The following is a 12,275-nucleotide window of genomic DNA, read 5'->3' as shown; positions in this document are numbered from 1 at the left end:
GGGATACCAATATTGATTAGAACACAAGAAAAAGCACAAAGTTAAAAATCTTGCAACACCAGTTTATAGTCCAACAGGTTTATGTGGAAGCTTTAGCTTTCGGAGCACTGTTCCTTCATCAAGTGGCTGTGGAGTAACCCGATGAAGCAGCAGCACTCCAAAAGCTAGTGCTTCCAAATAAATCTGTTGGACGAGAAACCGGTGTTGTGAGATTTTTAAACTTTGTACACCCCAGTCCAACAACGGCACCTTCACATCAAGAGCGAGTATGCTCAACCGTTCAATAAGGTCATGTACAAGTTTGATCTTAATCTCATTTTCTCGCTGATTTCCATTTCCCTTGATCCCAAGAACCCAAACATCTATCTCAGTCATGAACAGATGAAAGGAATAGGCCATTTGGTCCCTCAAGCCTGCTCCACCATTCAACAAAGACCACTGCTGATTTGACAGTGGTCACCATTCAATATTTGATCTGCCTTCAATGATCCAAGTCCCTTGTTAGTCAAGAATTAAATCTACCACTGCTTAAAAATATTCAATGACAATGCCACAACTACTCTCTGGGGAAGAGTATTCCAGGGACACAACACATCTTAAATTAGAAAATCCCTATTTTTAAACTGCGTTCCCGAGTATGGTCTCTCCCACAAGGTGAGTCATCCAATCAAATCCCCTTAGGATCTTATGTTTCAATAAGGTGACGCCTCATTCCTCTAAACCTCAATGGATACATTCAAGATTCTCTCAAAAAGATAAACACATATCGGAAATCAGTCAAATTATTATTATCCAAAATTATTTAAGAAACGATTGTGTTGCAACAAAGAGACCAAAATTGTACATAACACACCAGGTTTGGTCCCATCAATGCCTAGTAAAACAAAAAAAAAACATTTTCATATTCCATTTCCTTTGCAATAAATGACAACATTCAACTTACCATCTTAATTGCTTGCTGAACTCCCTTGTTATTTCCAAACTTGAAATACTGAGCAACTGATGGAATTACTGAACGTCCAGAGCTCTCTGCATTACAGAACTTGCAAAATTCAACAGTTCTCAGGGAAGAAATTACTACTCATTTCAGACACAGATGATCAACCCCTGCCTCAATCCCAATGATGTCTCCTCATTCAGCAGCCGGGGAAACAAGCTCTCAGGATCTGCACCAAGAAATCTTGTCCTTATCCAATGTTCCAAATAAAATACCTCTTGTTCTAAAACTTGAGGGAATACTGGCCCATTCTACATAACCTCTCTTCAGAGGACAATGGTCTCACACCAGGAATCAATCCAGTAAACGAGATATTGGAATTTATCATGTGATCTTCACCTTGTAATCATTCCATCATGATAAAAACCTATTCTTCCTTGTCACTCCCTCCAAGATACATTTAAAAGTGAAAGAGGGAATTAAAGTAAAATGGGGGATAAAGAACACTGTTTATTATCCCATGTTCCTCACAGCAAGATCAACAAGATGGAGTTCTAATTTTCAAATATTCCAAAACTGCAACAGACACTAGTTTTATTCTTCTGAATACTAATTATTGATACTGCCAAGATCAAAACTACAGCTCACCAGTTTTTTTTTTAAAAAGTGATTTAATGTCGCAGGCACTTTGGAGTCTCACCAGAACAAAATTTCCATACTTAATCTGCTTTCACAGAAAGATTATTCTGTTAGCTTTATTTTGAAAAGCTGGTTGTGTACTCTACTTTGTTTCATTGACAATATCATACATTTATTATATCTACAAATCTCTTGCATTCCCGTTTACGTGGTGATGACATTTATTGCTTCACAGGAAGAAGTGCTTGTTTTATTACATTTTAAAAAGGTGCCATTTAAATACAAATTACAGAAAATAACATTTGGCTTTAAAAAGGTGTGAAGTGAGCATAATTACATGATTTTATCCTTGAAACTGTAAAAGTCTTCAAAAATTCTGAAATTGTTTGAATTTACAAAGATGGGTTTTCCATTGCTATATTCCATACCACGATAGTATTTTCCAATCTAACAGAGAAAAAAGGAGGACTGGAGCCAAAGCCATTTTTTAACATTTATATCACAGGATAGGAGCACAACTGGGTAGGCCACTGTCCATCCATAATTACCCTCAATAAAAAGGTTATGGTGGCCAGGTGCCTTCTTGAACTGCTGCAGACCTTGGCGATTGGTACAACCACAATACTATAAGAGCAGGAGGTCCAGGACTTTGGTGCCTGGGCAGTGAAAGATTAATGATATAATTCTAGTTCAGGGTAGTGTTGCACTTAGAGAGAAACCTGCAGCTAATCATAATCCCATGCACCGGCTGTCCTTGTCCATCTACGTGGTGAAACGGTTTGGAAGATGCTATTGAAGGTGGTGAAGAGAGCAAATGATGAAAGTGGTGGATGGGGTGCCAATCAAACAGGTTGCTTGTCCTAGAGGTTGAGCTTCTTGAACATTGTTGGAATTGCATTCATCCAGCAAAAGGAGAATATTCCGTCATGCTCCTATCTTGCACCTTATGAATAGGCTCTGGAGATTCAGAAGGCAAGTTACCTGCCATAAAATTCTCAGTCCCTGGCCTGCTCTTGTAACCAATGTATGTGTGTGTCCAGTTCAGAGTCTATCAACAGGAACCCCCAAAGATGCTCATAGTGGAGGTCCAGAGATGGTAGTGTCATTGAATAGCAAGGGGCATTGGCTGGTTCTCTGTTGTTGGACAGCACTGCCTAGCACTTAACACGTGGCAAGTAAAATATGCATCACACATCAGCCCAAGCCAAAATCTTGTCCAGGTCTTGCTCCATATGGGCACGGACCACTTCAGTAGCTAAGAATGATTGGGACAAACAGCCCCACTTCTCTACATATCCTAATTTACTCAGCTTTGTCATCATAGTTCAACATTCTTTTTGTCTAAAGCTATGCTAGTGAATATAATATGTTCAGTATTTTATTTTAATACCATTATAAATGTCTGTTATTGGGAAAATGTTAGAGTCAATTATTAGAGTCATAGAGATGTATAGCACAGAAACAGACCCTTCAGTCCAACTCATCCATGCCAACCAAAATTATCCTATATAATTTAGTCCCATTTGCCAGCACTTGGCCCATATCCCTCTAAACGTTTCCTTTTCATATACCCATCCAGATGCCTTTTGAATGCAGTTTTTGTACTAGCCTCCACCACTTCCTCTGGCGGCTCATTCCATACAAACACCACTCTGAAAGATTTGCCCTTTAGGTCCCATTTATATATCTTTTCTCTCTCACCTTAAACCAATGCCCTCTACCAAAAGATGCAACTAAGAATTCAAAATACATAATATGATCAAGCAGAGTCAGCATGGCTTCATTAAGGGGAAACCATACCTGACAAATTTATTAGAATTCTTTGAGGGAGTAACAAGCAAGCTAGATAAAAAGGAACAATGGAGGTAATACATTTGGATTTTCAACAGGCACTTGACAATGTGCCACATGCTGGTCTACTTAAAGAGCATTGAGTTCTGATGAAGAATCACTGGACTCAAAATGCTAACTCTGCTCTATCCCTGAGATATTAAGGAGTTATTTGCTCTACTGACCTGCAAGAAATTGAATGCCCCGGGGCTAAGGTGGTACATCTTTGTCTCATAGGTGGAATGTGGGAGGTTTACGCGGCCATTTCCCTGCCAGTGATGATTTACATTTTTATCCAGAAATCAATAAGAACATTATAGTTGGAATTTGACTACTCCCCTATAGGGGGGTGCGGCATGGTGGCTCAGTGGTTTGCCACCAGTAGATTTGGCTATCTCACAGAGCCTGCAGACGGACAAAGGTTAAGCGAATGGGCAAAAACTTGGCAGACAGAATATCATGTGGGAAAATGTGAGGTTATGCACTTTTGCAGGAAGAATGGAGGCGCTGAATATTATTTAAATGGAGAAAGATCACAGAAAGCTACAGCACAAAAGGATTTGAGTGTCCTTGTGCATAAATCTCAAAAAGCTAACATGCAAACATCAGCAGGAAAGAGGGAAGGCAAATGGAATATTGTCCTTTATTTCAAAGGGAACCCAGTATATTTAAAAAGGGATATCTTGCTAAAACTACTGTATTATGAGGAGAGGTGGAGTCAAACTCTTTGGAGTTAAGAATGAGAAGTGACTTATTGAAGCATACAAAGATTCTACAGCGATTTGACAGGCCTCGTGCCAAAAGGTTGTCTCTCCTTGAGAGAGAGTCTGGAATCAGAGGGCATAATCTCAGAGTAAGGGTCACCCTTTAAAAATGAGATGATGAGAAATGTCTTCTCTCAGAAGGTAGTGAATCTATGCAATTCTTTATCATAGAAAAGTGGCTTATAGATCTTAAAGACGGAGATAGATTTTTTAACCTGTAGGACAAATCAAGGGTTATGTAAAAAGGGCAGGAAAGTGGAGTTGAGGATTATTAAATGGCAGAGCAGACCCAATGGACTAATTGGCCAACTTGAACTCTTATCACATGGTCTTAATAATCAGCTTTTTAAAAATATCATCCTACATTTGCACACCTTCACCCAGATTGTCAATACTTAAAATCAAGGCATATCAGCCCTTTGCCACACTGACTCTCAATTCTCTAGGCCTTAAAACTGTCAAATTTGTTACCTCCTTCGTCCTACTTACATTTAAATCTTAATTTTGTTCATGTATTTCACTTTAACGTGCCAGCTCACCCAAACTTTTTCCAAACTTACTGGTGCTCTACACTAAAATAACACAAAACAAAGGACTGCCAGTGCTGGAGATCATAAACAAACAAAAACAGAAACAGAAATTGCTGGAGAAACTTGGGAAGTCTGGACACATTTGTGGACTGAAAACAATGTTAACATTAAATCCAATGACCCTTCCTCTGATCAGGCTCCAAAGACTTTCTCTCTTCACAGACACTGCCAAATGAACAGAGATTCTCCAGCAATTTCTGTTTGAGGTGTTCTACAATGTTAGCCTTTATTCCTTTCCTAAATGAACTTAATAGCTCACAGGAGGGGAAAACTCATGAAATATTTACCAAGGAGAGTCAGCTCCACTGATTAAGTCAGTTCTCTCAGTGTATAACGTAAACAGGCCAGTCACTTTAGGTATCACCTGAGGAGCTGAAAAATGTGTTGCTGGAAAAGCGCAGCAGGTCAGGCAGCATCCAAGGAGCTGGAGAATCGACATTTCGGGCATAAGCCCTTCTTCAGGGCTGAAGAAGGGCTTATGCCCGAAATGTCGATTCTCCAGCTCCTTGGATGCTGCCTGACCTGCTGCGCTTTTCCAGCAACACATTTTTCAGCTCTGATCTCCAGCATCTGCAGTCCTCACTTTCTCCTAGTATCACCTGAGGATACAAGAGCACATTCAGTACTCTGGGTCCTCAAACATCTCTCTCCACACTATCCCAATAACTTGCCTTAGTTCTAATAAAATACAGCTATTGAGTGAAATTGTCAATGTTTTTGGTGACATCACCTTGGAGCCAACTTGATAATTGATTAGTATGGGGATCAAGGAGTAAGTGAAGGTGCAGGGGAATGAGGTTAGGAAACATATCACCAATGATTGAATAACGGAGAAGACTAGATGGGCCAAGTAGCCGAATTCTAATCCTATATCGTATGGTGTTATTGAATAAAAAGATCAGTCCATTGATTCAAGGATGACGTTTCCTCAGTCACAAGTTTCTGCTTGGTTCTTCATGTGACACCCAAAGGTGGCCAATTCTCACCTCCAGATCTTTGGGACATGGAACAGGATGTCCCATCGGGTAGTGAGTATAGGATTCGTTTCCTTTTCTGTCCTTCTCTGCAATTATATTCCCTGATCAATAAAATATGTGGAGTCTAAGCATGGTGCAACTTGACAGACATATTATTGTCATTTTAAATGATTGACAAGACCTTCCCAATCATTAAAGTTAATGCTTCCACATTTCAAGGAAAACTTCAATGAGTCTCTTTAGCATATTTGTTCCACATGCTGGTTATTTCCAGTGTCAAGAATAGAGCATGGTTGCGAAGAAGATACACATTCACCATGAGACACAGCATTCAGTCCACCGTAGTTAATTTTACAGGAGTTTTGCCTAAAATGGAAGTCTTCCCATTAAATCCAGAAAAAGTAGTGGAGACATTGCTGGTGGAATTTTGCTGACACGCTTACATATCACGGATAGAGTCCAGATATCACCTCAATACAGGAGTGTGGTGACAACACTGAATTGTACATTAGGCCTTTTGTTGACTTCCATAGATCCCTGTTGTCAAACACTCACCACCGTTTGTGAAAGGTGGAGCTCACACAGAGGATCCAGTGTTGGATTCCCTCAAGTATTCTGAACCTACCCCATTTAGAATTGCAGGCTATTCTCAGTGTGAAGATTGAACCGTTGCTCCAGAAGAACTGGAAAAGGTCACTACTACAAACACTTTAATGGAAAATTGCACCTATTGATTCTCTCGACATTGGTCTCCTGTGGGTCCAGTCTGGCAGATACGTCCTTCAGGATGCAGTTAGCTCAGTCTGTGGTGCTCCTCATGGTTGATATGGACAACCTCTACAAAGAGTACATTGTGCCTTTTCAAAGCAGGGTTCAATATAGAGGAGAACTGATTCATTAGTTGAAATAAGGCAGGAGATGATAATCAGAGGTTTCCTTTCACATTGCTAACTTGAATCACAAGGCACGAATTCCGCAGTCAATATTGAGGTCACTCAGGGCCACTTCATATCATTGTATGGTCCTGTGGGACAACGATGACTTTACTTTTACTTTATATCATTGTGCTAGCCAGCTGGTTTGCGATGCAGCATGGTTCAATTTAGGTTACCATGAAGACTCTCCTTCTCAACCTTCCCCCTCACCTGGGTAGTAACCCTCATGTTAAACCACCACCAGTTGTCTCTCTCTCTCTCGTGAGAACAATAAGGCAGAACACAAAGGAAATAAAGGGCTTGGTGACATGGTTCAATGAGAACAACCTCTCTCTCAATGTCAGCAAAACTAAAGAACCGATCATTGCCTTCAGAAATGTAGGAGGAGAACATACCCCCTCCATCTACATCAATGGAGCGGACGGTGAGGGGTTTGACAGCAACAAGTTCCTAGGAGTGATGATAACCAACAACCTGTTCTGGACTTCCCACATGGATGTGATGATCAAGGTGGCACAATAACACCTCTTCTTCCTCAGGTGCCTCAGGAAATTTGGCATGTCCATAAGAACCCGCACCAACTTCTACAGATACATCGTATAAAGCATACTATCCAGGTGCGTAACAGCCTGGTACGGCAACTGCTCTGCCCACAACCATAAAGAAACAACAGAAGGTTGTGTGCACCGCCCAGACCATCACAAAAGCCAACCTACCATCCATGTCTCAAGTTATACCTCTTGTTTCCACAGAAACGCTGCCAACATCAACAAAGACCGCACCACAGTAATGCTCTCCTCCAACCTCTCCGTCAGACAGAAGATACAGAAGCTTGAACACACATCTAATGTAGGGCTTTTGCCCGAAACGTTGATTTTCTTGCTCCTCGGATGCTGCTTGACCTGCTGTACTTTTCCAGCACCACTCTGATCTAAACACACACCAATAGGCTCAAGAACAGCTTCCTCCCTGCTGTTTAGACTGATGGATGGACACTCTAACTTCAAATAATGCTGTTCCTGTTGATCTTGCCTAGTGCACATCCTGTGTGATGTAGCCTGTATGTTATACTCTGTCCAAGTTTTTCTTTCACAATATAACCTGTATGTCCCTGCTCACTACGATCTGCCTGTGCATGTGACAATAAACCAAATCAAATCATAACAGCTCTGTGGTCCAGTAGGACTATGGCAATTTTATACCATTGACCAAAGGTGCATTCTGTTCTGCCATTAGCATAGGACTTAACCAGGGATGGTAATGGAGACTTCTGGGAAACTGACTGGGTGGCACAGCCCCTGTATTGGCACAAGTCTGCAGATGGTTACTGAGAATGTATTTTCAGGCTTGACTAGGCAGGCTGTGCCTTTGTTTTATCCAAGGTTTTAGCTGGATGGCATGGAGGCTGCCCCATTTTATTTGTATTTGACTTTCCTGCAGCAGTTTGATGCATCTAATCACTAGCTAGGTTACTTCTGGGGACAATTCAGAGATAACTACAAAGCTGTAAATCACATTTGATCAGACTTGGTAAAGTCACCAGATTTTCTGATACTTCGACATTACTGATTTTTTTTCTCTAAAATGTGATTGTATCAGACTCACCACTACCAGGTCTAATTTTTCATAAAATTCAAGATTTTTTTTGAAAAGTAAAATTAATCTAAATTCCTCCTGCTGCCTTTGTGAACTTTGATCGCAAGTTTCCAAAATCTGGCATGTACAATAATATTTAGGACGGCGCTACCAATTCCCGCAGATGACACCAAAATTGGAGGTATAGTGAACAGCAAAAGGGGTTACCTCAGATTACAAAAGGATCTTGATCAGATGGGCCAATGGGCTGAGAAGTGGCAGATGGAGTTTAATTCAGATAAATGCGAGGTGCTGCATTTTGGGAAAGCAAATCTTAGCAGGACTTATACACTTAATGGTAAGGTCCTAGGGAGTGTTGCTGAACAAAGAGACCTTGGAGTGCAGGTTCATAGCTCCTTGAAAGTGGAGTCGCAGGTAGATAGGATAGTTGAGAAGGCATTTGGTATGCTTTCCTTTATTGGTCAGAGTATTGAGTACAGGAGTTGGGAGGTCATGTTGCAGCTGAACAGGACATTGGTTAGGCCACTGTTGGAATATTGCGTGCAATTCTGGTCTCCTTCCTATCGGAAAGATATTATGAAACTTGAAAGGGTTCAGGAAAGATTTATAAGCATGTTGTCAGAGTTTGAGAATTTGAGCTATAGGGAGAAGCTGAACAGGCTGGGGCTGTTTTCCCTGGAGCGTCGGAGGCTGAGGGGTGGCCTTATAGAGGTTTACAAAACTATGAGGGGCAGGGATAGGGTAAACAGGCAAAGGCTTTTACCAGGGGTCAGGGAGCCCAGAACTAGAGGGCATAGGTTTAGGGTGAGAGATAAAAGATATAAAAGAGATCTACTGGGCAACTTTTTCCCACACAGAGGGCAGTACATGTATGGAATGAGCTAGCTTCCAGAGGAAGTGGTGGAGGCTGGTACAATTGCAATATTTAAGAGGCACTCGGATGAGTATATGAATAGGAAGGATTTGGAGGGATATGGGCCGGGTACTGGCAAGTGGAACTAGATTGGGTTGGGATATCTGGTCGGCATGGACGGGTTGGACCGAAGAGTCTGTTTCTGTGCTGTACATCTCTATGATTAACTGTGCAGGCAGAGTGGTGTTCTACCAGCAAGCAAAAGGCTTTTCTTTAAGTATCCAGGCACAGTTTGATCTTTAATATCACCGATTCAAAGATTAAGGAATCCAGTCCCCGGATCGAGTACAAGGAAGAGACATTCTCACTGTGTGCAGATTTATGATGCATTCACTCCAATGAAATCAAACTTTTACTAAAAGGGGCCGACAGCATTTTCATAAATCCGTCGTTTTTTTAAAAGAAAAGTCAGAAAACTGTAAATACCAGAGATCTGAAACAAACAAAAACAGAAATTGCTGGAGAAACTCAGGTCTGACAGGATCTGTGGAGAGAAACGTTCCGAAAGAGGGTCCTCACACTTGGCCCTTTAAATCGGTTCTCCCCACAGATGCTGCTAAATCTGAGTTTTTAAGAGCAATGCTTTTTTTTTAAATTGAATTCCTTTCGCCTTTCCGGATCAAGAGACAACAGCAAAACCTCAAAGTGCAGGAGGTAGAACTGCATTTTTAAAAATAAAAACTATTCAAAACGGTGTAGATATTTTTATGCCCTGTTACCGATATTGCTAAACTACAAACGATCCCAATCTCCCCTGCACCATTAAACACCTGTTCCGCACCACCAGCTTCGAGGAGATATTAAGCGTTTATTTTCCAAAAGAAAGACACAAAAGGGAGAAAGAAAATCTGCCACAATGAAAATTACCACAACTTTACCCATCGCGCAGCCTTGACTTTAATCTCAATGGCAGCGGAAACTTAAAGGTTTACTGAAGCTTCCGAATAAACACGGGCGAACGGAAGGAAGGTGGAGAAACTGATTTTTAAAATGAAACATTTTTTGTGAAAGATGAGGATAGGATTCGGATTGTATTGTTTCCTCCCCCCATTAATATTACTATCCTGGACTCGGTGCTGCAGTGGGCTGTAGATTTTAACACTAGGGGGTTTGTTATTTTTAATAAAGTGGTATCCAGGAGGCGGACACATTTAGAATGGTTACAATCTGCCCAGCGCTCACCTTGCTGTAAAGTTCCGAGGCTGACATGTCGCTCTGTACTTTGTCCGCCTTCTTCGTCCTGCTGCTGAAGCAATGGGCAGATGGACGTGTAGCCGTCCCCCAGCTGCTTTAGTTATTATCCAAACTGGACATTAGCAAAGCAATGTCTCCATTCGTCGCCATTTTCCCCGAGATTCCTGCCTTTCCCCAGCGACCTTTCACTCAGGTGTAAAATTGGTGTCAAGATCTCCGCCCCGCAGGTTTTAAGCCGCTCCCCGACCTAATGGGGTTTTTCTTCTCTTTAGTTCGGAGGAAAGGGCAATTATGCAAAAAGTTGCAGCCGCGTAAGAATCATAAATGGCTCCGGAGACGTACACTGTGGGCTTTTCGAGAGGAAAATAAATACGTGTGTTTGTGAAACGCTTCGCAAGGTGCTCTAATCTCCCGTGTCACTGAACCCAGCCTTTTCCCCAACAGGCTCTGGGAGCGAGCTGAAGGTGAGCCATCTGCTGGTGACTTCCGCGTTTTGAGTCTCCGCGCCAGGGACGGGTTCAGCACTGCGACACCTGTCTCTTGTGCTGGGGTTCTCCCCCAGGGCAGTTCCTGCTGTTTGGGAGCGCTGCTTCCCCTGTCCTTGCTCTCTGTCAAGCTCAGTGTGGACTCTTGGGCTCCCCCTCATCTTTGTCCCCCAGTTTCCAGAATTAAAGATCCTGCAAGTAATTTAACACTTTTTAAAAGGGCTTTAAAACAACGCTTTTCTTTCTCTACTTCGCACACTTTTATTTGTTAGATGTAAAATTTAGTAAGAGATTGGGGGGGAAAAAGTTGTGTTCCCACTGCCAATGTGAAGTCTTTTTCTCAACAAGAGGGGAACTGGGGAAAGGCGCTCAATCCAAAGGGTGTGACTTGGTGATAAATGGGGTAAAAACAATGACTGCAGATGCTGGAAACCAGATTCTGGATCAGTGGTGCTGGAAGAGCACAGCAGTTCAGGCAGCATCCGAGGACAGGCAAAATCGACGTTTCGGGCAAAAGCCCTTCAGGGCCGTCGACATTAGTGATAAATGGCCTGAGTGTCTGAGCTGCTGTCCATATCTTTTCCATATGAGTTCTTTCGGATTTACCTGGTCTAGCCATCTCCTGGTTTATTGAATCTGTAGAGCAAGCAAGATGTAGATTACTGCATTTCTGCAACTATTTGCAGGTGATATCAAGAGGATCCACAGGACAAAGGCTGTTGAGAGGATTTATCCTTAGGTTTGGCTCTCACTGGATCAGGCTGCCCAGAGTTAACATTAACATTTTCAAGTCCAGTGTCCGGTCAGCATGCATTTTTAAAGGGGAAATTGTGTTTAACTGGCTTGCTGGAGTTTTTGGAAGAAGTAATGGAAAGGGCTGATGAGGGCAAGATTCATGACATATTCATGGATTTTCAGAAGATATTTGATACAGTGGCTCACAACAAATTAGTAAGTCATGTATTATGGGCCAGACCAAACTCCCTCAAAACATGTGAAGGAGTTCATCTAGACCCTAACCTTTTCTTATTTTAAAGGTAAGTGCCAGGCAATACATTCAGAAAGCAATTAGATTGGTCAAACTACCAGACTTGAAACAAAACACACTTTAATCAAACACTACAGTTAACATACAGTCAATATAGAAAGAAAATAATTGGCTTAACTGTAACTTGATCGAAATACTTAACAAAATAATAAACTACTCATTAATTGTTCCATCCCTCAAGCACACTTCTGGAAAAGGCAAAGTCAGTAAAACAGATTGTCTCAAATGCAATTCCAAAAATAAGAAGAGAACCCCAGCATTTAGCTGTAACAGAGAAAGAAAAAAACAGCTTCCAGACCCCAGCAACTGCAACTGAAAGCTAAAACTAAAATTTTGTTCTGTGGGAGCTCGACCCCACCCATTCAGG

At 41.7% G+C, this 12,275-nt stretch overlaps 1 protein-coding gene across 4 annotated transcripts in view; it reads right to left on the bottom strand.

Annotated features, from left to right (window-relative positions):
* myo5b (myosin VB) overlaps positions 1 to 10,767 on the bottom strand; it is a 274,037-nt gene extending 263,270 nt beyond the window's left edge. For all 4 annotated transcript variants that reach the window (XM_087990689.1, XM_087990700.1, XM_087990695.1 and 1 more), the window contains exon 1: positions 10,364 to 10,767. In XM_087990689.1, coding sequence (XP_087846815.1) covers positions 10,364 to 10,390 — 27 coding nt within the window. In that variant the 5' untranslated portion in view covers positions 10,391 to 10,767. The remainder of the gene's footprint in view (positions 1 to 10,363) is intronic.
* Between the last annotated feature and the right edge of the window lie 1,508 nt (positions 10,768 to 12,275).

The sequence above is a fragment of the Chiloscyllium plagiosum genome, unplaced genomic scaffold, assembly GCF_037043375.1.
Source record: "Chiloscyllium plagiosum isolate Xiang-an unplaced genomic scaffold, Cpla_swu_hap1 HiC_scaffold_1, whole genome shotgun sequence".
NCBI classification, from domain to species: Eukaryota; Metazoa; Chordata; class Chondrichthyes; order Orectolobiformes; family Hemiscylliidae; genus Chiloscyllium; species Chiloscyllium plagiosum.
Note: the sequence above shows the minus strand (reverse complement) of the source record. Positions and strands in the feature narration are given on the sequence as shown.